Below are 26,454 nucleotides of genomic sequence, written 5' to 3'. Positions count from 1 at the left end.
ATGACTACAAAGCTTAATTGGCCAGAGGCAATGTTATGGTACCATTCAGAGTAATGGAAGGACTTTGGGGAGAATTATTCACAGAGCTTTTAAGGTAATTCTAAACCTTCTGCTTCATAAAAGCTAGTGATAAGAAAAGGACAGGGCCAAAACACTTCATGCAAAATGCATGAACATGCTACTCAGCCCTGGTCAATCTTAATGGCTATTTGTTTTTAACACTTAACATACTTTTTCTGAGAAAGTATTATATGATTTGAATTTCTTTCTACCATTTACCCTGTAAGTCAAAATATAACCATCTGGATCAGTCTTAGTAGGACACTTGAGAAGAAATCAATGTATGTTTATGAATATGTGTGTTTGTGTATGTGTGCCCACACACAGGTGAGAATGTGAGAAAGAGATTGATTGGCTAACTGATTTCCAGAGGAGGGAGAGTGCAGGATTTTTCTTCTTTTTTTAAATTCAAGATATTACCTTTGACTCCTGGGATCCTAAAGCAATAATTTATGAAGTTACCACTCTGATATCCTTAACAGGCTAAATAAAGCTACTGTAAGCACGAATGGGTCCATCCTCGTGCTGACTCAAAAGGTGAGAAAACAAAGCAAATGACAATAGCAATAGAAAGAACAAAAGGAGATAAAGGGCTTTGGGAGCTTGAAAAAGTACCTGACAACTTTCCTAGACTTGACAAGATGCCTAAATTATGCCAAATCAATGTCACAATGTCTTAGTTCCTGGCCAAGTTCTTAGTGCTGCAGTACATTAGAACTGAGGGGGACGGCTAGATAACCAAGCACCGTTTCTGGTGCTCAGTGACAAAAAGTGGGCAGGGAACCTGCATCAGTGCTCATAGCATAAGACATGCATTATCACGCAATAAATCAAACTGATCAGTTACCAGGCCATGTGCATTTTATACTACATCTAAACTATGTAAGCTTAAAGCCTTGCAATAAAGGGTTCCCATGTGGGTCTGTATCATTCACCTTTGAAGCTAGAGGAATGGGCACTGGCCTGCAAGTGGTGAAGCTCTTAAAGTTTCTCTTTTTTCTTCGAGGCACTGAAATTTTTAATGTATCTGGACTCCCATTATTAAGATGATTAAGGAACTGTCACAGGGTGGAATGATCTATTCCATTATATAAGTCACAAGGCCATGCAAAATTATGGAATCCCATTAAAGAAATTCTGCCCCTAAATAATGCTACTTTTGTCTAAGATGGCAAAATCCATCCATACATTTTTCTGCTTTTTATTGATGGCAGAACGAAAAACGGATTGTAAATATATTTTTTCTTACCTAAACCCTAGAAATACATACTTTGCAAAAGAATAAAACAGAATGCAGTCAGTAAAATGACATGAATACAGCAAAGCTTCCCTTAACAGTAATCATTACATCAATTTAAGGTAAATAGTTTTTTCCTAAGCTCTCATTTTACTATTTTATCCCTTAACCATTGAATCTTTGTATTTAATGCATAATGCTAGAGAAAAAAGCCGAGCTATAACATTGATGAGGTGTGACAGAGTCATGAACTGATTTTTATGTTGACTCAAGAAATGTTCAGTGAGTGACTTAAAAAACCAAGCCACATATATAACATGCTTTTTTAGCACATTATGGGATTATGGGATAGTGCACTTCCTGACAAAATATCTTACATGATCTACAGTCAGACTATACCAATATACTGGTGAATTCTCTTAGATCATGAGGTAGTTGACCAAAGGGTAAATTATGGGTCATACCAAGGCTATTCTAAATGATCTTTTCCATAACTGGCCACTGAAGAACTAGCTTAGTCCTAGGATTCATATAAGTCAATCGGGTAGTATACAGTTCCTTATAGTGAGGCCAATCCAAGCTTCACTGTCAGATCCAGAGTGGACCCTCCTGCTTTGTGAGAGATGCCTCAGGTTTTGCAGAAGCGCTGGAGTAAAATTAAACACAGGAGGCAAATTGTTTTCAAATATTTCAACATTAAAACATATTTTATTTATTTTTTAAATTTATTCATGAGACGCACAGAGAGAGAGAGAGAGAGAGAGAGAGAGAGAGAGAGGCAGAGACACAGGCAGAGGGAGAAGCAGGCTCCATGCAGGGAGCCCGACGTGGAACTCGATCCTGAGTCTCCAGGATCCGGCCCTGGACTGAAGGCGGCGTTAACTGCCGGGCCACCAGAGCTCCCCCTATAGTCTTTAAGAAACTGTATCTACAATTAAGAACTATTGGGGAATACTAAATTCCTGAGTGATTTATTTTTAATAGACGTGATAATTTTTGCATATTAAATAGAAGTAGATGTTGAAAAAAAATTCTGATTCATGTGTTGAAATTCGTGAATTTCCCAAGCCAAACTGGAGTCCAAATGCTACTTACTTTATGTCAGGCCCAATGAGAGAGTGTCTTCTCAACATTGCTCGTGCCTGGGCATTGGTTAAACTGATAGTAGATTCTTCATTAATAGATAAGATGCAGTCCCCAACGGCAATCCGGCCATCTCGACTGATGGAACCTCCATGAATAATGCTTCGAACTATCATCCCCAAGCCATCTTTATTAGCACTTACTGTCATCCCTATGGTAAAGGGAGAGGACAGATATGTATCAAATATATAACTCTCAAATTCATTTTAACTTGAATTTAATAATCGCTATGGATTCACAGATAAAAGAAGTTAACTTTTTTATCCAATGAAAAACAATCAAAAGGAAAGAAAAAAGTTTCTAACATAAAATTAATTCTAAGTACATTGTATCCAGAAAAAGATACTTTATGTTGAATTCACTGGAGATAAAATAGGTCTACACTGTGGAGTGGATATAACTCAAGCTATGTGATGTATTGTGCCTTAAATATAAAACTCTCCCAAGGAAAATGTCTTGACAATAACAAATCCATTTTATACCAGTTCATCTCTTATACATATAAGAGAGTAAAGAGCAAGATTACAAATGGAAAATGAGTTGTATAAATGAAGAAACTCTGTACTATTACCTTATTTCTAGATCATTTATTCATTCAGTATATATTCACTACATGCTTAGTCTGCACCAAGTACTATGCTGATATCTTGAGAAAAGCACACCTACCACCAGGAAGCTTGTATTCATGTTTTATCCTCATTGCCTGATGTATAGCAGTCTGTTTAACTGAAGTAACGTAGGCTTAATTCTAATCTCTTCTCATTTTATCTCTAAATCTAAAGTTCTAGGAGCTCTGGATCTGGATACTTATTTGCCCTCCTGACATGTTCCCTAGATGGCTAATAGTAAATGCAACCTTAGTATATATAAAATTGAATTTGCAAGCTTCTACTCCCCTTATTTCACCAGGCTGCTTCTCCTCTTTGGAAATAGCACCATTATACTACTCTCCACTTCTCAAAGCAGAAATGCTGGAGTTGTTCTTGATTCCTACCTCTCTCGCTTACCTTTTGTATCTAAATCCATCATCACATCCCGTCATTTCTAGCTCCAAAATTTAGCTCAAATGCACTCACTTTCTGTTTCCACGCTAACCCTACATACACCAAGCCAGCACTTCTTGCTTCACTTTTTGAAACAGCTTCCTAATTGGTCTTCCTAATTGGTCTCCTGACAACCACCATAGCATTCTTCTCACAGTAGACACAGTGACCATTCACAAAAGACAGATCACATCACTCTCTGGTTAACAATCCTTTATCAGTGTCCTGTTGTGCTAATATACAGCACATCTAACTGGCATAGTCTGTAAGGCACTGATGGCCTAGCCCTCCCGACATGCAGACCTCTTGAGTACTATGCCCTTGGCTCTCTGTCTTCACCCAGGTGGACTGCTTTCAGAAATACACCCAGTCTCTCCCCACTTCAGTCTTTGCCTGACACTTTCCTCTCAAAGCTCTCACACAGCTAATTCCTTCTCACTCTTCAATACCACTTCCCAAAAAGGGTTTCTCAACAAACACCATCTGAATTTACGTTCCTTTATCACCCTACTCTCACTCTACTTCTTCAAAAATATAAAACCTTTAAAAATTATGTTTAAAACATTATATAAAATTAATATAAGTAAATTTGCTAAAAACCAAGTGCTAAAAGTTTCTTCCCAGCAGGATAATGTAATTACATCATGTAAGGAAAACTATAAAGCTATGAGGGTAGTTTATAAAAACTTGCTTTGAGAGACATCATAAATTCCTTTTTAGGTTTGTATTTCTATATAAAAATGAATTCTTCTAAATACTAATTTTAATAATACCAAATTAGAAATGATATTTCAAATATATTTTTCCTACTCTAATTTGCCCTGATGGTGCCACCCTTCCCATCAAGACCCACCAAGTAAATGTACTATGGTAAAATTAACAAGCATGCCTATAAAACAAAATTTAACTTGGTGGCCTATACCTGGACTCTAACCCATTATCTTGTTCTCACTAGCACCATGTGCTCTATAATAAAGCAAGTCACAGCACAGACAAGTCATCATGAGCTATAGTAAACATGGTATGGTATATTTAACTCATGATTCTATCAACTATCAGACATTAAGGCCACCAGGTCACATCAAGTACATAAACCAAGAAGTTGGTGCCAATTTGCTCAGCTTATACTTCCATATCACCGAACGATAATTTTGTGGGTTCAACAAATTCAATGTAATAGCCACTAGTTATATTTTGGTTGTAACTTCTAAGATTCCTCAATTTTTTTTCCTCAGAAGAAGTAGAATAGCCCAAAGCATGCACTGTAGAACTAGAAAACTGGTTCCAAATCTGAGTTCCACCACTTCTAATCAGTATGGTCTTCAGTTGACTGAATGGCACCCTTGGCCTCATTTTACTGTGAGAAAAACATATGGAAGAACTTTCAAAGTGCCTGGCACAAAGTGTTCAATAAAGTACAAAAGAAAAACAAAAGAAAACTCACAAAATGTATTTTAAAGGCATCTCTATCCTAATCCATTGCTCTCTAAAGGCTAGACATAAATTTTAATTCGGCTTCCAAATGAAGCTTCTTTCAGCACTTTTTTTTTTTGAGAGATTTTATTTATTTATATATATATTTTTTTTTTGAGAGAGAGAGATAAAACACGAGTAGGGGGGAGAGGGAGAACCAGACTCCTGGCTGAGCAGGGAGCCCAATGTAGGACTCGATCCCAGGGCCTGGGATCATGATCTGGGCAGAAGATAGCTGCCTAATGGACTGAGCCACCCAGGCACCCATTCCTTCAGCAATCTTGATGTAGCCTTGGGTAACTCATGCACTGAAATGTATTGCATGATATATGAAAATCAGAGAGAGGCCACAGTTTGAGTACCGGTTCCACTCTCTAATGGCTGAGTACTCACAGAAAAATTCTTGAGTCTATGTTTCTGTTCCTAATCAGTGAAAAGAGGATAATACCTTTCTTTTCTTCTTACCTTTTCTTTTTGCCTTCAAAGTCCTAATACAATATAATTAGCAACAAACCACAAACCTATCAAAAATAAAGGTTAATTTTTTTAAAAATCACTATATGCCTGTGTGTATATCTGTATATAACATTCCTCCCTTAAGTAACAAAGTAAAAAAAAAAAAGTGACTTAGGATCAAAGCAAACAGAATGTGGCAGCTTTTATGGAAACTGGTCATTTATTAATAATTTCTCTGGTTACTGCTTGAGAAAGGAATAAATAACCCAGAAGGTTAAAACTGAAAACAACCTTACTCAATTGATTAAAGGGAGACTATGAGTATAAGAAAAAGATGTTCAGTGATAGACCCTTTCATAACATCCTCTCCTACCAGCAGAAAGCCAGCCTTTAGTTAGGTTTTCTAAAATATAAACACACTTTTTATTACTTTAAGTTTTAAAGACAACACCTTCTTACACTAAAAGCTGAAATGAATCCTTTAATTTTTACAGATTTTTTAAAGTCATATTTTGTGACCCCTTTTACATTTAGTTACTCTAAGTGCTATAAAATCTGAACACTGAACATCTGTCATTTGAGGTCACAGAGATATATTCTCTCTTTGCCATACTGTACGTGAATCCCATAACACTAGAGGATTCTCACTGGCTTCCAGGAAGTCTAACATTCAGGGACAAAACCATGTAAACATTTTGCATACAAATTATTTCAAATAATGTCAATGAATCAGAGAGATAACACTAAAAGTTACTTATACTTTTTATACTACAACTTATTTGGTAAACCAATGATGAGGTAATTTCGCACTTTCAAGTAAGTGGTTTAGTCTCCCAAAGCAAGTGAAAGGGCTTCCTCATGCTTTACTTTACTTGAATTTTAAGTAAAAGCTCCAAATCAGTATGGCTTTATTATATCTTTAATATCTGATAAAGAAGTCTGAAAAATCATCTGGCATCTTGTTGTTTCTATAGCTGGATGACTGAGATCTCATTCATCAGCCTGCTGAACTGTTCCTTTTTCAGAAACATAGATACCACCCCAAATTTTTCTGATATCCTTGCCTTTAACTGTTGTACCTTGCTGAATCAGAGTAGCTGAGATTGATTCAAGTTCACTATCTTTTCCTTCAAGAATTAACTCATGTTTCTGGGCTTGAGTTACTGAACGAGCAATAAATGGCCTCATTTGAACCCTGCAGATGTATTTTTCAACCAAGACACTTTGGATTTCGACAAGAAAACCATTCTCCTGGATACCAATGCTGATGGGGAAATAAGCATACACAGACCTCATTTTGCAAGAGAAGCCCAATATAACACCCTCGGTCATGTTCTGTACAGGACAACAGACAGTACGGACAGTAGCCACTTCTTTGTTAGCTCCCCACCATTTGCCAACTCAGAGTCTCTTCTTTTGCTTTCCAAGCAAAGAGAGCTCTATATTGATGGACTTATGTCCTTCGCAGGGCTCCTCAGGGGTCCTTCACAATAACAGTGTGTCCCTTCCCTACTGAGAAGTGACATTTTCTGAAATGTAGACAGTCCAAGTCCTGAAAATGGTCTTCATCCTCACAGTAGATGTGGCAAGGAGCTCTTATGCTTTAATTTTTAAAATCAAGGGTGTCTGGATGGCTTAGTTGTTTAAGTGTCCAACTCTTGATTTCAGTTCAGTCTGTGATCTCAGGGACATGAGACTAAGCCCCGTGCTGGGCTCCATGCTGCCTGTGGAACCTGCTTAAGATTCTCTTCCCCTCTTCCTCTGCCCCTCCCCCTGCTCATGTTCTCTCTAAATAAATAAATTTTTAAAATAAAATAAAATAACATTGAGGTTTAAATGAATTTCCTAAAATCAAGAAAGTAAAGACACTTCACCTTTCACTGACTTTTTTTTCCCAAGGGCTTAATTATCTTAGTATATTTTTTATATCAAAACTTAAAAGTTAAGGTAGAAGGAACGCAAGTGTCCAACAATAAACAAAAAGAATGTTCAGCCTTAAGAAGGAAGGAAATTTTTTTTTTAAATAGAAAAAGGAAGGAAATCTTGACATATGCTATGAGTGAACGAGCTGAGCCTTGAAAGCATTACGTTAAGTGAATAAAACAGTCACAAAGGGACAAATTCTGTATTAGTTCACTTACCTGAGGTACTTAGAATAGTCAAGGTTTAGAGAGAGAGAGAGGGAGTAGAATGGTACCTCAAACCATGACTCTCACATGGGTCTCCCAACTGCTTCCAAAATAATTTACCAGCCTATGCCAGAATGATCTTTAAATCCAATCTGATCATGCCCCTCTTTGGCCGTTAGCAACAACTGCTGATAGTAACCTATGGCAGGAGGGCATTAAGACAGAAGTCCTGTGTACTACACACAAACTTCTCCAGCAACTGTATCCCACCTACCATTCCTTTAGCATCAGTTCTCGCTTTGCCCACTGTCACACCTCACTTCATCCATATCACACAAATACCAGTAATTTGTTTCACATTTCTCTGCCTCAGCTCTAGCAGCTTCCGTTTTTTCCCAATTATGTGATTTAAAAAATCTCCTTCTTGAAATCTTTCTAAACTCCACACTCAAGGTAGGGATCAGCTATTCCCTCCTTTATGCCTTCAATGTTCTTTCTATGAATGTCTAGCATAGCACCTACAATATTTTAAGGTATTTAGAATATGGTATGTCAATTTGCTTACTCTCTTAAAGTCATGTTCCTTGAGGAAAGTGATTATATTGTGGTGTCTGCAGGGTGACTAGAATAAAGAAAACAATAAATGTTTGATAGTTGAAAAAATAAATACACTAGAATAGGGATTTTCATATGTGCTTTGCAAAATCTCTGCCTTATAACAGGTCAAAAAAATGGGTTCCATACCCAATTAAATGTAAGAAATGCTGCATTCTATAACTTCTTAGAAATCTAAAATGTACATCTGAATACCCAAGATAGGGACACCTGGATGCCTCAGAGACTGAGCCTCTGCCTTTGGCTCAGGTCGTGATCCCAGGGTCCTGGGATCAAGTCCCACATCGGGCTCCCCGCAGGGAGCCTGCTTCTCCCTTTCCATGTGTCTCTGCCTTTCTCTGTGTGTCTCTCATGAATAAATAAAAATATTTTAAAAAGTTCTTTAAAAATAAATAAAAATGAATACCCAAGAGACTTAGAAGTAATGCAATCAAAAACCTGTCCCCTTAAGTGTATCACATTCCCAACTTCTAAACTTGTAGCCCATTTATAACTCCTATTAACATCCAGTAGAACTAGAATTCAAAGTGATTCTTTCAGAATCACTGCATTAACAGATCAAATATTTCTAACATGTTTAGATATCTAAAATATCTGTCTCATAATCAACAAATTATAGAAAGTTTTACAGCTTAAGTTCTATATTGCTCTATTAAATGTAACATGTTAAGAAATATTAAAGCTAAGTAAAAATTCTCTGCTATAATTCTCCACTTAGCTGCTATTAGTAGTACCCAGTTGCCACCAAATGGCACAACATTTAGAAGGAGACAGAGACTAGAATTCTACTCACCAAGTAAGTACTGTTAGACTACACTGCCAAGTCTCAAATTTAACAAGGAAACAAGACTCTGCCATAAGATATCAATGCAAAGGGCACTGCTTGGTTACATGATAGAAGGAACAGGATCTCTGATGTAGACCTAAACAGTGTCTTGGGCTGCAACTGGCATCCAGAGGAACTAATTTATGATCCTATTTATCAGTACAAGCACTAGGAACAGAGCAGAGTCATGAAAGTGAAAGAATAAATGTGCTCTGCCTCCATCTAGTTTTAGCTACTGTAATTAGGATTTTGTTTCTACAGGATATCTTCTTTGCCCAAGTCAGTAGGTTTTGTGACTATTAACCAGCCTCAACCCTTTATGGGTAAAAGAAGAAAAAAAAATCCTGCCACCTGGGAAGAAATATTGAATAACTGCATTTATAGTCTGGTGGTGGCACACCTGGCTGTCTTTTTAGTCTTTATTTCAGTGAATGAGAGAAATTAAATACAAACTGACTTACACACAACTGGTAACATTCAAAAAAAACTAATAATTTACTTTTTCAAAGAATTTGAAATTCCAAATTGCTGACTTTTCATTTTCTACGAGTTCCTTTTCTGATTTGCTGCTTCATATACAAATAATTCATATATCTTTTACTTGAATGTGAATGAGGCTCATGAATACTTTTAAATAATTAAGAGAGTGAGGATTTAAGCTAGTCTGAAGTCAACAAACCTGTTAACCATTTCAGGAAAAATAAAGAATACATAAAAAGAGAAACCAGAAAAACTACAGGAACACTTACAACATCTATTTTATTGCCTACAGTCAACAATGCTGCAACCATGGTCAGTATTTCATCTCTGGCAAGGGAATTGAGAGGGAGGATATATATGGAAAGGAAGAACTTACCTAGGCTAGAATTGCCTTTTGCTATAGTAATAGTCCTCTCAAACATTTCTTTGGATAGGTTTTGAAGCATGACACACTCACCAGTTGAGGTCAGAGAGCTCTGTTGAATTAAGAACTCGGAGCCCTGACAGAAAAATAAATAAATAAGTCACATGGAAAAGAAAACAAGACTTTGGAGTATGATTTCAACATCACCCATATTCTCTAACTGGTTGTGCCTTCTTCGGCAGGAAACTATAACCAAAATAAGTTCATAGGCTGGGTTCTGAAAATCTCAGCGTCAAGAGAGTACTTGCTCCAAATGCAGGGGTCAGCCAGAGTACTCCAAGGTGTCACTGATTCCAATCTCATCACAGTACACAATACATATCTTTACAATATTACCTTTCCAGTTGAATCAGGCAGCACAGGGGAAGTAAGTTCTGCACTCGATATAATTTCATTTGGTAGATGAGATTCAGCCCATGTTCTTGTGTTTTCACATTTGTATTGCTGTTCAATAGCATTTGCAGGTGTATAATCATTTACAGTAAAGCCAGAGGCAGGAGCCATGCTCAAGTCTACTGAAGACGGACTCTCATCCTGTCTTTGCAGGAGATTCTGGGTGTACAGTTCCTCCAAGGACATGTGCAGATCAAGTACTGGATCTGAAGAATTTTCAGTGACATCCTGATGATTAAGGAACAAAAATATTTTATTTTATTTTATTTTATTTTTTAAGATTTTATCTATTTATTCATGAGAGACACACACAGAGAGAGAGAGAGAGAGAGAGTAAAAGAGAGAGAGGCAGAGACACAGGCAGAGGGAGAAGCAGGCTCCAAGCAGGGAGCCTGACGCGGGACTCGATCTTGGGTCTCCAGGATCAGGCCCTGGGCCGAAGGTGGCGCTAAACCACTGAGCCACCCAGGCTGCCCCGGAACAAAAATATTTTAAATGATGGCTAGAGTTACATCAATGTATTTTGTAAGACCATTTCTTAATAACTAGTGAAAAACAAAATACAATATAATCATTCATTACTCAAGAAGCATTAGCTTCTCTTAGATGACATTGTGTATCTTTATTTTTATAAATGCTTTTGAATACATTTCCTGCAGACCACGTAGATCATGCTCAATAAGTTATATTGTACTATATACTGTATAGCTTATTTATATAAAATATTATATTCTATTCGCAAATAAAATTATAGTTTAATCCACATAGGAAAGTAACTTGTGTTTTCAAATCTTATTTAAGCGGTAGTTCATTTTTAGTCAATATAAAGTTTCTATAGAAGTTCAAGAGCAAAAGGAGAATATTGATTCTGATTTACAAGAATCTCCAAGGAAAAAATATTTTGATAGGCATTTATAGGTATTTATGGAGAAGAACAGAAAGCTATGTCATTCAAATTATTATAGGAAAAATTTTCATAAATATTCTGCATGATATACAAAGGGAGTACTAAGAAGATGTGTAACAAGGTGTAGGCTCTAACCTAGGCTCTTTTATTGACAATCTACACAAAAGAACCTCTGTTGACTTTATATTTATTTTCTAAAATTCGTGAAACTAGGGGATCCCTGGGTAGCTTAGAGGTTTAGTGCCTGCCTTCGGTCCCGGGCCTGATCCTGGAGTCCCAGGATCAAGTCCCGCATCAGGCTCCCTGAATGGAGCCTGCTTATCCAACTCTGCCTGTGTCTCTGCCTCTCTCTTTCTCTGTGTATGTGTGTGTGTGTGTATGTGTCTCTCATGAATAAATAAATCTTTAAAAAGATATTCATGAAACTCTAAAATTCTATAGTTCAACACATATGTACGTATCTATTTGCAACAGATATATTGTATCACTTATGTGCTTTGAGCAAGCAGTTGCCCCATGCAGTGCTATTGAATAAACATATCAATTTTCCCTACAATTCTCTTATTAATATTTTAAAGTATAAAAGTAGTATATGAATATATTATCATTAGAAAAGACTCAAGCCATGTAGATATATATGCGTGTGCACACAGAGCACAGTATGAAAGCCCTCTCTTATGGCTCCTACTTTCATTATTTCCCTGGTAGGAATAGCTGGAATCAGCTAAATGTCTGTCAGAATTGTTTACTCATTTGCATAATCAATGTGTACAAGTACACAAGCACACTCACATATACAGGCATTACACATTTTTACAACTAACCCAAACCATTAATTAAGTAGAATGTTTTTTCTTTGTTGAAGTATCTCTATCTCTGGACACAAGAGATTTCTATGTTAGTAAATAAATACCAGCTTCTATCTTCTTATAACCACAAAACTATTCCTAAGTATGAAAGGCACTAGAGTGCAGGTTCAAAGGTGCTCACCCCACCGCTAGTTATACTGTGTCTTAGTTCCCTCATCTATTAATTGGGGAACACAAAAGGACCCATTAGTTCAGGACTATTGGGAGGACAGAGAGAGTTAATACCACACTAATAACATGTCTGACTTAATAGAAAATGCCCAACAGTTAACCATTACTGTTATTTTTATTACATATCTTCGTGCATGTGAGAAAATTTATTTAGTATAAACTAGAATTGTGGGCCAAGTGATATGCACATTTAAAATGTTGGTACATACTGCCACATAGTCTTCCAATATTCTCTCACAAAGATATGAGACTACCTATGAACTCATCTTGCCAACCCTAAAATTAGTTTGGTAATTTGAGCTGAAACAGATTCTAAATAAATATAAAATTTAGTATTTACCATGCATGTCTCTGACGATTAATGAGAACATCCTATTTGTATATTTCCTGTCAACCTTCCCTTTATATATTTTATTCTATCCAACTCTTCATCAGGAGGTTCCCACTTGTTCCTATCATTGAAATACTCTGTGGGTAAAGTCTGTGACACATACCACAAGTATTTCTCCAGCCTGTTACCTCTCTCTTCAGTTTATAAATGTTATATAGATATTTATGAGAAAGTAAATTCTTTATGTAATTCTTTTTTTTCTTTATGTAATTCTTTATTAAAGTATTTGTGTAATCAAATTTGTCAACATTTTTTGTGTTACTTTCAAAAGTAGCAGTTTTTCCCCTGTAAGATGTTCGAAAATAACTCTGTAATTTTCCAGTGCCACTTGGTACCTAAACTGAAGTCCTGTAAAAATCCACATTAATATGTGCCTCTACTTGATATATTCTTGTTCTCAGGAACAAAAACATACAGAGGAAACTAGGGGATCTCTGGGTGGCTCTTAAAGTGAGAGCTGAGTTTTTTTGTTTTTGTTTGTTTGTTTGTTTTTGCTTAAGAAATCCTTTCACACAAAGTAAGTGAAATGCTTTCTAGTATTTATTTTGTTTTATAAATGCCTTCTTTTTAGATTCAGTTTTAACTCTTCTAGAACTGATTTCACGATGTGGTGTGAGATATGAATCTCATTCTATTTTTTCTAAAACGCTAATCAATTTTTCCAACACAGTTAATTACATTCCTTTTATCAGCATACATTGATTCTTTCTGGAATCATCAAATATTCCTGGTAGAAAGAACTGAGGCAAGTGAGAATACTGTACAATCAAGAAACATCTTTAGCTTCTTCAGGAACAATGACAGGAAACCATCACCTCCTCATTGCTGGAACCTAAACAATAACCTGTTGGCCCATTCACCCAACTTTGATGATTTTGTTATAATGAAAAATAATAATGTACTTACTACAGAATTAGCTTCTGTATTACTAAATTAATTATAATATTTAGCAGGGTATCATCTTCCCCAGGCCTAATAAAGATAACAATTAAAACTGCTTTTCATCACAAAAAGAGGTCAAGTTGCCCTTGTTAGCTAGGGTTTACTATAAACCGTGTGACAGAAATTTCCATGCATTATTCATAAAGGAGTTAACACAGACACATAGAAAAGAAAGAGCTAATCAACACAGCAGACAACAGACGCCTACTTCAGAAACATTTCTGGTTGCTGAACAACCAACTGAGTTTTATTTTTAAAGGTCTTATGGATCTAAAAGAAAAGCAGTTCTTCCCCTGTAAGATGTTCGAAAATAACTCCATAATTTTCCAGTGCAACTTGGTACCTAAACTGAAGTCCTGTAAAAATCCACATTAATATGTGCCTCTACTTGATATATTCTTGTTCTCAGGAACAAAATGAGAGACAGGTTAAATAAAAATGTCAAATACACTTGAAAAGAGCTGTTTAAGGGTGATGAATAAGTTACGGTCATACCTGGGCACACTATTTACTCAGATAATTAATTTATATAGACTAGCTAAGTACTGAAACATTCACTGGACACAACCTGATTTTCCTCAATTAGCAGTCTACCACAGAAATCCTTCTGTACTGTGGGAAAATATACCAAAAGCACAGCCACTCAACTTACCATCATTCTCTCACTTTGAGAAAAGGTATGGTGCTTCCTTTATTGTTTGTACACTGACACTACTGAGCAAAAAAGTGACTTCTTTTAAATACTTTGAGAGCTTGCAGTGTTGTCACTAAGACTTTCACAATCACTCTCATCATCTTGACTAGAGTGATTTAATTAGCTTTTGATATAACTCCTTCTCCAAAGAAAGAAACACAGGAAAAACAAACACTTTAAGCATGGGTGTGAAGACAGCAATACTGATGCTATAAAATGACACTATGTGGTGATCTACAGGAATAGGTAGAATTTTTTTTTAAGATTTTATTTATTTATTCATAAGAGACACAGAGAGAGAGGCAGAGACACAGGCAGAGGGAGAAGCAGGCTCCATGCAGGGAGCCCGACATGGGACTTGATCCAAGGACCCTAGGATCACGCCCTGAGCCAAAGGCAGACACTCAACCACGGAGCCACAGAGGCATCCCTTTTTTTAAAAAAATCATGGAATCCATTAGCTGTGTTTTGTGTGCAAGGTGCAAGGAGGGGCTTCTAATTTGACCAACACCAAATTCAACCTGCCCTGGAATCAATAGCATTTCCTAGTGGGAAATGAACCAATATGGGAATAAAGGACATGAATCAAACTGTATCATTTCATTCCTAGAGCAAGAATAAGTGTGCATGTACAGTGGAGGGTGGGGCATGGGAGTGTGGATAAGGAACAGAAGGGGAGATGCATACATAATTATTTAATCTTCACTGGGTATATTTGAAAATCCAAAACAGGAAAAAATTAGTGAAAGCATCTTTCTCCCCAAAACCATAGTGAGCTTCTAAACGAAAGTCTACAAGCATTTAAGTTTAGAAAACAATTATTTCTGCATTTTGTTCTGTCCTTAAAGACGACACAGAAAAGGGGATAAAAAGAAGAAAATTTAAACCTCTAACAATGGGAAAAACTACTGGGTTTTTGTCTTTAAAATTCACACCTTAAGGGCTTGCCTCTATTAGTCCAAATGCCATAGAAGTAGCTCTACAGTATTTTTCGATTCTTGAATAATAGTTATTTCCCATAAATGATGATTAATCAAATTAAGTGAACACTACTCCTTTAAAAAATCAGAATAGGCTCCAAGACAGGAGAATTTTGGACAAAGGAGTTCCAACATATGCCTATGAACCTTTGGTATCTCAGCTGCTGTCAGGCCCACGCTCTGCTTTTAGGAGACAGGCCTCCCTCCTATGATGAGTCCCTACTCTGAGTGATCAGTTCTCACAAGTTCTAGTAGCATACCTGACCAAGGTCAAAGACTTCTTGTCAGGGTAAGAAGAAAGGTAAAATTATTTGTGCATTTTTAGCCACCAAGATTTACATATCTAGCAAAGTCATAAGCCTGAGAAATCACTGGAATCTCCACACTCTATTTTATACTTCTTTCAAATCAGTACAGAGCCTTCTCTGTCTTAAATATCATACACTATAAGATTTTATGATACCTATTAAAGGGTTCTAAAGTGAGCTCATCTTAAGAAAAAATGGCCAGAAAAAAAGAACAGAAAAATGGCCAGTTCTAAATTCCATAGCAAATTGCCATTCTGTCTTTTTAAAATAAACTTAGTGCAAAGAAACAGGAAGATGAATACAGCATCTAATTTACTTACATACAATTTTCTAGTAAATATCTTGATACTATTTAGAGGCCACAAAATGAAAACAAAAATAAAAAACAGTGTGGCAGAGATTTACTACAATGCAGGAACAGTTCTACTTTCTAAGAAAACTGAAAGCACACAGGAGTTTCACAATGTGTTTTAAAACATCCTCATTAATGTCTTCTTTGTTGTTTTGTAGTTTAAATATTTCAGTTGATAGGCCAGCTTGCCAAAATCTGCTTCAACAAAAGAGTAAACTGCTTACGGAAAAAAAAAAAAAAAAAAAAAAAGGAGGCAAATAGACTTCAGTAAGCCAATATGCTGTGCTACATACAGCCAGCATTTGCCCTGTAAAATATATGCTTCTCAGTATGCAGATTGTGTAATCCCTTTAAGTAACAATTACTAAGTTAAACAATGCAATCTGTCCCACTGGCAAGAAGAAGTGTGCTATGCTATGGATTAGGAGAGTCCATTAGGAGATGAACTCAGCTTCCAGCCCTGAGGCCAGTAAAGACTGAACACATTCCAGATAGGATGCAGGCACACAGACAGTCTCAGGTGTGGTGAGAGAGGAGCAGCTGCTCCATTCAAGATTATACCTTGCAAACCAATTCAAGGAGATTTCCCAAAATCATTTGCAAGGATAACAGGTGCACCTTGAACATAAAAGAAAATGCTTTGAAAATGTTCTGACCGAAAAATCACTTGTTAATCAGGAAAGAAGGAAAACTGTGCTAGACCTGTAAAAATTCTATTTTCCATCTTATTAAAGATACAAATATACCTCCCACTGAATTTAACTTATATGGAAAATATGTATTTCATATGTTTAAGAAAGCTACTGTACAATCTTTTTATTGTGATTTTTAATGTTCATTTATGGTATGTTTCCAACATGGAAGAATAAGGAAATTATATTTATACATGAACACTTTGCCCAAGTATAATAGATATTAACATTTCACCATATTTTCTCCAATCCCTTTTTCCTCTGAAGAGGGCACAATGTATTACACATACAACTGAATTCCTACACTTCCTTCTTTCACAAAGAATACCTTCTTTCCTAAAGTTGAAAAATGTCATTCCTACATATCTTTAGTTTTTTTAATACACATACACACATACTCATAAAATACACTGAACTGTTTTGTGCATTTGTATTTACATTTCTAGAAAACATAAAAACTCCAACAAATCAATAGGAAGATGGACAACACAATATAAAAATTGTCAAAAGATACGAAGAGGCCATTGACACAAGTGAAAACCAAAGGACTGGTATGTGAAACAGTGTTCAACCCCACGAAAAAGCAGAACTCCAAATGCATTAGTAAGATATCATTTCACACACAAAAGATTGGATAAGTCTTTAAAATATTACTTATTAAAATTATAAAGTACATCACCAAGAAAATGAAGAAAGTTGGGGCATTTATGCCAATAACATATTTCAAAAGTATACATGGCACAGATATGTCAAATAATAACTAAACTCTTCATTCATATCCAGTGACTTAACCATACTTTGCCATTCACTCTAATTTCTATGTATTTTTTGGCATCATTTTATATAAAAACATATGCCAGTATTAAATTTAACTTTCTAGTAAATATTAAATTAATGCAAGAAATATTTTACTATCCAACTGCATGAAAATCAATTTTAAAACCATTAAGAAAATAAAGTTCTTGTGATTTTTCTAAAGTAGACACAGCTAAAAACACAATTTGAGAAAAACATTTCATCAAAATTTTTCTATTTTGTAAATCTTACTCAAAGCTTTGAACTCTTTTGTCTATCATTCTGTACAAGAGAACCTAGATTTAAATATTACCTACCAGTCTAAAAGATGCTCAATTGACACTACTAAATGAAACTGCACTTTGATCTGATAATGAATCCGTAACTGGAAAAACATAATGCCTTTACCATGCTACTCCCACCATTCCCCATAAACAATGACCTCTAGAAAAATCAAACACAAGGCTTTCCCACAAATAAAATGGCAATTCCTTTGTACCTTGGGAGGAGAAGATGGAAGGGAGGGACCATAGTTCAGGCCATCGCTACAAGCACTGCCGTGAAGAGATAAAATAGATGCTTGAGTGGAGTAGATACTGTCATTATCAGGAGAGTACTGAGACTCAAATGTAGATTCATCTGCTAAGTCAGCCTCATTTGTGTCCACCTAGGAATAAAAACAATAATATCAGTCGGAAATTCTGGTTACATACATGACAAGTCTCCACTTGAGACTATAAAGCATCCTATTTCTTATAGACATCAGAGATTGACTAAGGTAACAGAATGAGGACAAACTGGTGCCCACATAGTTATTTATTCTATCAATAAATGGACTAGGTAACAATTAACAAAGGGCCTGGATTGGTTCTAAGTTTAAGTGGATTATAAATTAAGGAAAATATTTCCTTTTCCCAGTTCACAGTGTTTTTTAATATCACTTGCCCAACTCCCAGAATTTTATAATAAAATGGATGAGGTCAACACTTCTCCTATTCAACTAAAATAAACTATCATTCAACAAGGCTGTTATTTTTTTTATTTTTATTTTTTTAAGTAGGCTCCACACCTGCATGGAGCCCAATGAGGGACTTGACTCATGACCCGAGATCAAGACGTGAGCTAAGATCAAGAGTCAGACACTTAATGATTGAGCCAAACAGGCACCCTTATTTTAAGTTATTTTCAACTAGATTTTAAAACCATTCAAGGTGCAGATTCTGAACTTGTTGGTGATCTTCAGAAACCAAAAAGATTATCTGTGATTTCATATTGAAATAAAAGCCCTAGTTCTGGTTATGGGGAAGCTATAAAGTTGTAAACTTCTATTGTTGGAAAACTCACATAAAGTAGGAAATCTCACTATATATTATCTAAAACTCCTATTTCTATCTTCTGTGGCAGAACCAAGTGAAAGAATCAACTCATCATCAGCTTAAAGTTCTATTTACAATTCACTCACAGTTATGCCCCAGAATAGATAGAACATTAATACTACCCTTCTCTGCTATTATCAGCATTTTCTGTCTTGATGGCAAAATCCCATGTGTTTTTCTTTTTTTGTGGTTTTAACTAACATGTTTTGCCAGGAGAAGAATTATGACCTTATACCAGGTCATATTCTTATAAAAACATGGTAAGAATACAGGTATGCCACTTCCAAGTGACTCTCTTTCTCTGATAACATATGTTAAATTTGTGTTCAAATTTACTAGTGAACTACTTTGTAGAGGTTTACCCTTCGCAAATGTTCATCATGTACAACAATCGAGATAGTAAATATTTCACATCACTATCCAGATAGATGGCATTAACTAAGCCATTGTGGGTTATTGATTATATTGTAATGTGATATATTACTGTATTTATTATAACATACACCAAAACTTTCTAAAAGGCAATTTCAAGAGCTGGTTAACTGAAAAATAGTAATAAGAACTGTCTCCCAAAAATAAGGATTATGAAAATCAAAAAATAATTCATACTCTGTTCTAAAGCAAAATGTACACAGCTGGTTATAAATATATAATGGAGAATGCCATGGGTTTTAAACCACATTCTATTCTGATACACTGAAACAAATACTTAAAAAGCAGGGCATATTTCTTAAACTGGGCAACATTTGCCCAAAAGGGAAATTAGGTCAGGAACCTGGCTTAGGAGTAATGGAATAGGATGTACAATTTGTTATATGTATGGTGTATAAATGCCACATGTTTATTCCTATCTGGTGTCTAGCTTTATATCTTAATTATTGCTACAGTATTGTCTCCTCTCCCAGACAGGTTCTTAGAAACAAGTTTCACACAATTATTCATCAAAGTGGCCTCCAGTGGTCCATGAATATATTTATTCCAACAAATGATTTCATATAGGTCAAGTAAAAATAAAAGTTTAATTTAAAATTTTGTAGTAAATCAGTGATGTTTATTACATTTTGTAATTATAGAAAACATGGGTTTTGACTACTTTGGAGGATTTTGTGTTCTTAATAACTGAATCAATTTATGTGATTTTCACATTATTTATATCAAAAGGAAAAAATATACTTTTTACCTCATTCAAAGGTAGTCAAAATGACCAATTAACTGTAAGAAGTTAAATGATGACTAGAAATGGCCCAAGTATGAAATGAGAGCAAACAAGTGCTTTAACAACTTTTGGTATAATGTAAAGATTAATTCTACTAGTTGGCAGAATGCATTGCTAACTGACTTTCTTCCCTAAATCCAACAAATAGTTTTCACATATGTTGTTTTTCTTCCTATTTTGAACTATGAGAACCACTACAGTTGAAATGAAAATGTTTGGTTTCCCAAAACAGAATAAGCAAAGAGTACATAGTAAGATTGTAGAGTACTTTGAAAGGCAAAAAAAAAAAAAAAAAAAAGACACGTAAGATTTCTGAAAGAAGACCTGATACACTGAGGCCACTAACCAGAGCCAAGTCAGCCCTGAAGAGGGCTCTGTCAGCCGGCCCTTCCTCCTCGCAAGAGTGTCGTGGGTGGAGAAAGGAATCCTCCTTAGCAGAAACATACCCTTCTTCTGGTGACAGCTGCAGGGAGAAGGAGGCTCAGTGTTTGAGGATGAGGATGAAAGAGAACAGCAAAAAGGGAAGGAAGGAAAGGTGGGGGGGGCGGGGGGAGGATGGAAGAGGACAGGGAAGGAGAGGAGAGGGAAGAAATGAGAAAGTTTTCAAATGACAACCTGTGACTTAGAATGATGAGCATGAAATTTGATAAATATTAATATTTAATGTTTTTATTTAAGATATAACAAGGACATTCTTCTAATACCAATACATCATCTGTTAGATGAGAGCCCCTTCTATTTTTCATTCTTCTTATAGAATATCATCAAAATCGGTAATTTTTTATGTTATTATAATTTTCTGGTCAGTTTTATCTGCCAAATATTCTGGCTAAACAATGACTTCTTAATATAAAAACTAGTAAGGTGCCTTTTAGGTGTTAAGATATAAAAGAAGTTGCAGGAAAAAAATATTAAAAAGGAAGGATCAATTTCTGTCATCCCTTACTAGAATATTATTTTAAAGAATGTGATTTACTTAACAAGGAATGTCAGAGAACCCAACAGTGAAGTCTCTCAATAGAGCATAGCTTAAAAAACATCAAGAAAAAAATAAAAACGCTCTATATGTACAGAATCTAAATTACAGCCCTAATCTATTATATTGCAACCTTGATTGCACTGACAGAAAACCTAACATATTTATTCCAATTTCAAATAAAATCGCCTAAAATAGATTGTCTTCCCTACATCACCCTGTATTAGCAACACATGTAAAAGTTCCCTCCTCTTTCCTGTTTTCATAAATATATTTCCGAAGATCTTTGTGGAATAGAAAGTAAGGCATGAAAAATTTAATTAACATTGCAAATATATTAACAAAGCTTGCTATTTGAACAAATTCTTTCATAAAGTCAACAAATTGTTATTGGATGTTTATGCAAATGTACCGATGTGTCTGTGTTTTCTTAAAAAAAGGTGTATTTGCCCTTCAACTTAAAAATATATTTATACCTTGAAAAAGTCCCACAAATATTGAGAATGCCTCTAATATTTACTTGCAATTCAGTGCTATGTTGTAATCAATATACCTAAGAAACAAACTGACATTATGTAGCATGAACTGATTGTTTTTAATAGTACACTAGCCAATGACAGGAAGGCTATTCTCTCCCAGGAGGAGCCACAAGCTGATGAACCCACTGCAAAAGGTTTAATTTCTTGCTCTGCAGTCATTAGACAAGAAATGTGTTGAAATCAATAGAATGCAGGATCTTACACCACACTGACAGATATTCTACTTTATTTTACTCTATTTGAAGATTCTACCGTTAGCTGTTAATGCTATTAATTTCTCTAATACCCCACTATATTTGGTATAGTAAGGCATATTTCCTTCAAAATATTCGATTCAATACTCATCATGATTTTATTATCCAATAAAAAAGATCAAAAGTGTACTACAAATCCATAATATAAAGTTAAATAATTATTTCTGAATTTTGTGTTTTCTCTCCTTTATTCTTTTAAAAAATATTACTCAAAATTACATCTTTACCCACATACAGTCAACAACCATATTGCTGAAAACTGAAGTCATGATTCACTCGTGAAAACCACTTCTGAAACTAAAAGTCAGCCTAAAAGCCATTTTTTTTTACAAATTTAAGATCGATAAGATCGGAATTCTTACAGGTAAAGGTTTAGCAACTCCAATTCTCACAGTTCCGGATGGCGCACCCTTCAGTGCCTGCACAGCTTCTTCGAGACTGCTGTTCTCCAGGTTAACATCATTGACAAACATCAGTCTGTCTCCAGGAAGAAGCCTACCATCCTTTTCGGCAATGCCACCAGGCACCAAAGAACGAATTACAATCACAGTGCTTGCTGGATCAATAGGATCCTGACAGAATGAGAAAGGGGGAAAAAAAAAAAGAAGCTAGCTCCTTTTTATTGAAAATATGTTTTTATAGATTGCCACTGAATTATAATGGATGTGTAACTGTTTCTAAGGCCTGAAAAAATAATTTTCTTTTTTTTTTTTTTCTGAAAAAAGAATTTTCATGCAACACTTCTAACGAATTACCTAGATAAAGGCTGTTTCCATTTTGACGAGTTTTGGGAGAGTTTCCCTAAAGGATGGTGTCCTAAAGTACCAAGTTGTTTCTGAGAAGACCACTTCAACTGTACAGATCACTATAAAATTCTAATTTTAAATTGTCCAATCTTCTGTTTTCTGAGGCTAGACATCAGATACAGGAATTATTAACAGTGTTTGTTAAATAGGATGTTACCATTGTGGAACATCAGTAGATGTGAGTGTACTAAAGGCCAGGCCTATTTTTTTGAAATGAAAAGAAACAGAAAGAGTCCATACAGCATGCGATGATGCAGTATTTTCAGATGCACAGCAACCTTAATATTAGAACAGGGGCTCCACAATCAAGCCCTACAAAGAATACAACTCCCGGGAGTCATTGGAGATGGCTCTCTGGTTCAGTATTAATTAATGAGGAGCAACAGCTGTGCTCTTTCACAGAAGCATAAGCATTTCCTCCGTTACTCAGCATAGAACACAATGCAGGGTAAGGATGCCACACTTGACCACTTTAAGCTTCTTCATAAATTTAGTCATTTAGTCAAATGACAAGAATCCATATTCAATTAGAACTCTCATTCACTACAGACAAAAGAAATAAGTATTTGATACTTTAGTCTTACCACTGAAATATGAACTATCAATTATGAGCATGGAAATACAAATAATGTAGACATAGTACCCCAAAAAAATGTGACATACTCCCCCCAAAAAACTGTATTTCTATGATATTCCTACATGTATTTTGTATGTTCTTCAAATTTTCAAGAGCTGAAATCTAGAAGAGCTCTATGAATTCAGTGTTAAAAGAAACCCTTCATGATAAATGAATCATATAAATTATTATTTTAGAAGATTCACTAGAAACAAGGAAATGTCTTTGATAACTCTAAAATATTAACTGTTTTTTCTCTTATCTACAATATACCTTGAGTATACATTATCTTTTTAAAAAAAATTGTTAAAAATAAGATATATTTACCTGGTAATCTAAAATGCTAAAACCAAGTCCTTTGTTCCCTTTCTCCAACTCGATGTGTTGAACATCAACCTCCCACATGGCCAAAGGTCCTTGAACCTCCTCCGTATTCTGACTCACATCAGTCATCGCCAGCACAGGATCCTCAGTCTCTGAGGACCCAATGAACTCGCCTAGATCTACATGAGGCTGAGGAACAGACCAGACAGCTCTTATTTCAGAGGCACTAGATTAGCAGACATATACCAACACTACAAGAAAAAGGGAGAGTCCCAGCATTTGTCCAGAACAAGCCACTCACAAATAAGAATAGCAACAGCTTACCATGAAACTTTTACAAATTAAGGTAGTAATTACTGAAGGTTGTTAAAGAGACAGAAATACCTAACATGGAACAGACATTAAAAATGTATGGTTCAAAGATCTATAAAAATACACAATGGTTACATCTCAGCAGCATGACTCTGGGTAGTTTTGACGGTGTCTGAATCACCTCTGTAGTGAGAAAAAAAAATGTAAACCTACTTTGATATTAAAGAAAAAATTCTTATAAATAACAATTCAAGAGGAAATGGCTATCTGTAAAAATTTGTACTCTCTGCAAACAAAGGTTCTAAAATGTTGTAACCCATGCACATGATTATTTCATTAATAAATGAGCATGCACAGTAGCAAGATAAGATTTGAAGTCAGATTGGTCTGGGCTTCAAGACTGTGTCTGTGATTTCTTACCTGTGTTGCCTTGAAAATGGGAGGCCTGGATGTCACAGAATATTATCTGACATGCAGTATAATGAGCTCAAATTTCTCATATTTAAAAAGTATAAAAATATTCAAATAAGATCTAAAGTCACAGAAAGGATGTATGCATATATTATATTATGTTCTTCTTTAAAGAACAGAACAATCTTCTGAAGACAGGCACTGTGATGCAGATTTTACAGAGAAGAAAGTGTGATTCAGAAAGATGAAATGACTTGCCCAAGGTCACAGAACTAGTGTCAAGTCTGATTCAAACGCATGTTTGTCTGATACCAAGGTCTTTCCTACAAGCCACTGATTTTGAGGAAATTGAATGCCAAATCAAAGAAAAAAAAGGCTTAGAAATTTTAGATGCCATTTAGACTTTCCATTATTTATTCTGACTATTCTCAAATCTGATACCTTTTCTGTCAGTTCAAAATCACATAAGTCCAGACTATCCAATCCTGACTGGCTGGTGGGTGGCACAGTTCGTCGACAGCACACCATTGTCACTTCTATTGGCAGTTCTTTTAAAATATTCACCACATCTTGATGATTTTCCCCAAGCAAAGTTATGCCATTCACCTGTGCGAAAAGATAAGTTGCCCAAGAGAGAACATCTCATAACATGAGTACTCTTCTGAAACCAATATTTGATTAAATAAATATGAATTTTGCTGTGGTGATTACCATAGTTCTGCTGTGCTCAGAACTAGTTACTTACGGTCGTATGATCTAAAACAACTTCAGATTTGTGTTGTAAATGCGCATTCTAAGGGCCCACAGAAAAATCACTATCTTTCACCCCTGTTTCAAGTGCCAGCGTAATAGTTTGGAAAGGGAGAAGTAATAAAAAAAAGTACCCAGGGATGAAAGGAAAAGGAACAGAGTATTTTACAAATTGACATTTTATATCATTAAGTAAAAAAAATCAAAATGGAAAATGGCACATATTATAAGCCAGTATACTTTTAAAAGTGGGAGGAAACAATGTATCCAAATTTTCTTAGTTCTTCATCAAACATATCTGGAAAACTGCACTGTACCAAATATAATAGTAGTTACCTAATGAAGGGTGATGAGAACTGGCTGGATTAGCACAAGTAAGAGATTGTTCACAGTCTCTCTTTACGTTCTCTGTGATTCTAAAACATGTGAAAGTATTACCTGGTCTAAAAATTTAAAAAGTGTTTTAAATTGTTTAAAAGAAAGTTATTACAGCTTTCTGGACTAAAACAAACAAACAAACAAAACACCCATCATGGAATTAGGTCTGAAGAATCAATCTACAGACAGTTATGAAATTTCTACTTTAGGTAGATTTTTACTTGCATATTTCTCTCAAGTACCCTTTGGAGGGGAAATTTAAAATAAGAACTTACTTATTATGCATATTATTATTACACATTAAGTCTCCTGCAGCCTTTTCAGAATTTTATTTAAGGGTATGGAAGAATGGCATAGCTCCTTACTTCCAACAGTTCATCTCCACTGAAAAGCTTCCCACTGTGTCCAACAGGACCTTCTGGTAGAACAGATCGGATAAAATGATGTCCCACTGTTGCTTCCAGACTTATCCCCAACCCGCTGTTCTCACTGAACTTGCTCACATGGGCAACCTGAGAGGAAAAAATCATCATGAATCTAGGATTTTTTTCATTTTTTTTCTCATGTGTATATTTTATGTTCACTCTCCAAAAAGTCAACTTTCTCAAAAAAGCTTCAAAAACCTTTTATGATAGAGCTGCAAAGCTCTGGAGCTTTGCCTCTGAAAAAAAGACTGATGTTCTATCAGTTTCATTAACCAACACAAATCCAGAGGAAAGAGCCAGGTGCCAGCACCCCAGATACCATGCAGTGCCTATAGATGTTAATAACAAATGGAGGGTAATCTAAACTACCACAGAAGAAATCAAATGCCTGAGCTTGAACAACAGTATAGAAAAGACATACTTAGCTCCTAACTTATGTGCTAAAACTTCATTACATAGATTATCTTGTGCTTCTCATAAACAACTCCAATGTCTATTCCTGTTTCCCAAATTAGGAAAATGAAATTTAAAGAGGGTATCTTACCCAGGGTCACACAGCTATAAAACAACTTTGACATTAGGAATGTCTCAGCCGAGGGCTCACATTCCTAATCTTATGCTGGTATCAATGGACAACACTGGTCTTCAGCCAAAGCTTAAAACAGGAGAACGAATTTCCATTTTCTACTGC

The 26,454-nt window shown here is 35.5% G+C and overlaps 1 protein-coding gene across 8 annotated transcripts in view; it reads right to left on the bottom strand.

Moving 5' to 3' along the window:
* MPDZ (multiple PDZ domain crumbs cell polarity complex component) overlaps window positions 1–26,454 on the bottom strand; it is a 161,045-nt gene that overhangs the window by 58,848 nt on the left and 75,743 nt on the right. For 7 of the 8 annotated variants that reach the window (XM_055301823.1, XM_055301824.1, XM_055301826.1 and 4 more), the window contains 9 exons: window positions 25,704–25,850; window positions 24,652–24,816; window positions 23,491–23,676; window positions 22,104–22,313; window positions 20,319–20,435; window positions 17,880–18,047; window positions 10,223–10,507; window positions 9,839–9,962; window positions 2,393–2,591 (listed from right to left, as the gene is read on the bottom strand). In XM_055301823.1, coding sequence (XP_055157798.1) covers window positions 2,393–2,591; window positions 9,839–9,962; window positions 10,223–10,507; window positions 17,880–18,047; window positions 20,319–20,435; window positions 22,104–22,313; window positions 23,491–23,676; window positions 24,652–24,816; window positions 25,704–25,850 — 1,601 coding nt within the window. The remainder of the gene's footprint in view (window positions 1–2,392; window positions 2,592–9,838; window positions 9,963–10,222; window positions 10,508–17,879; window positions 18,048–20,318; window positions 20,436–22,103; window positions 22,314–23,490; window positions 23,677–24,651; window positions 24,817–25,703; window positions 25,851–26,454) is intronic. The other variant, XM_055301829.1, reaches the window with a different exon arrangement.

This window comes from Nyctereutes procyonoides, unplaced genomic scaffold (assembly GCF_905146905.1).
Source record: "Nyctereutes procyonoides isolate TBG_1078 unplaced genomic scaffold, NYPRO_anot_genome, whole genome shotgun sequence".
Taxonomy (NCBI): Eukaryota; Metazoa; Chordata; class Mammalia; order Carnivora; family Canidae; genus Nyctereutes; species Nyctereutes procyonoides.
This window is presented reverse-complemented; position numbering and strand designations above follow the sequence as displayed.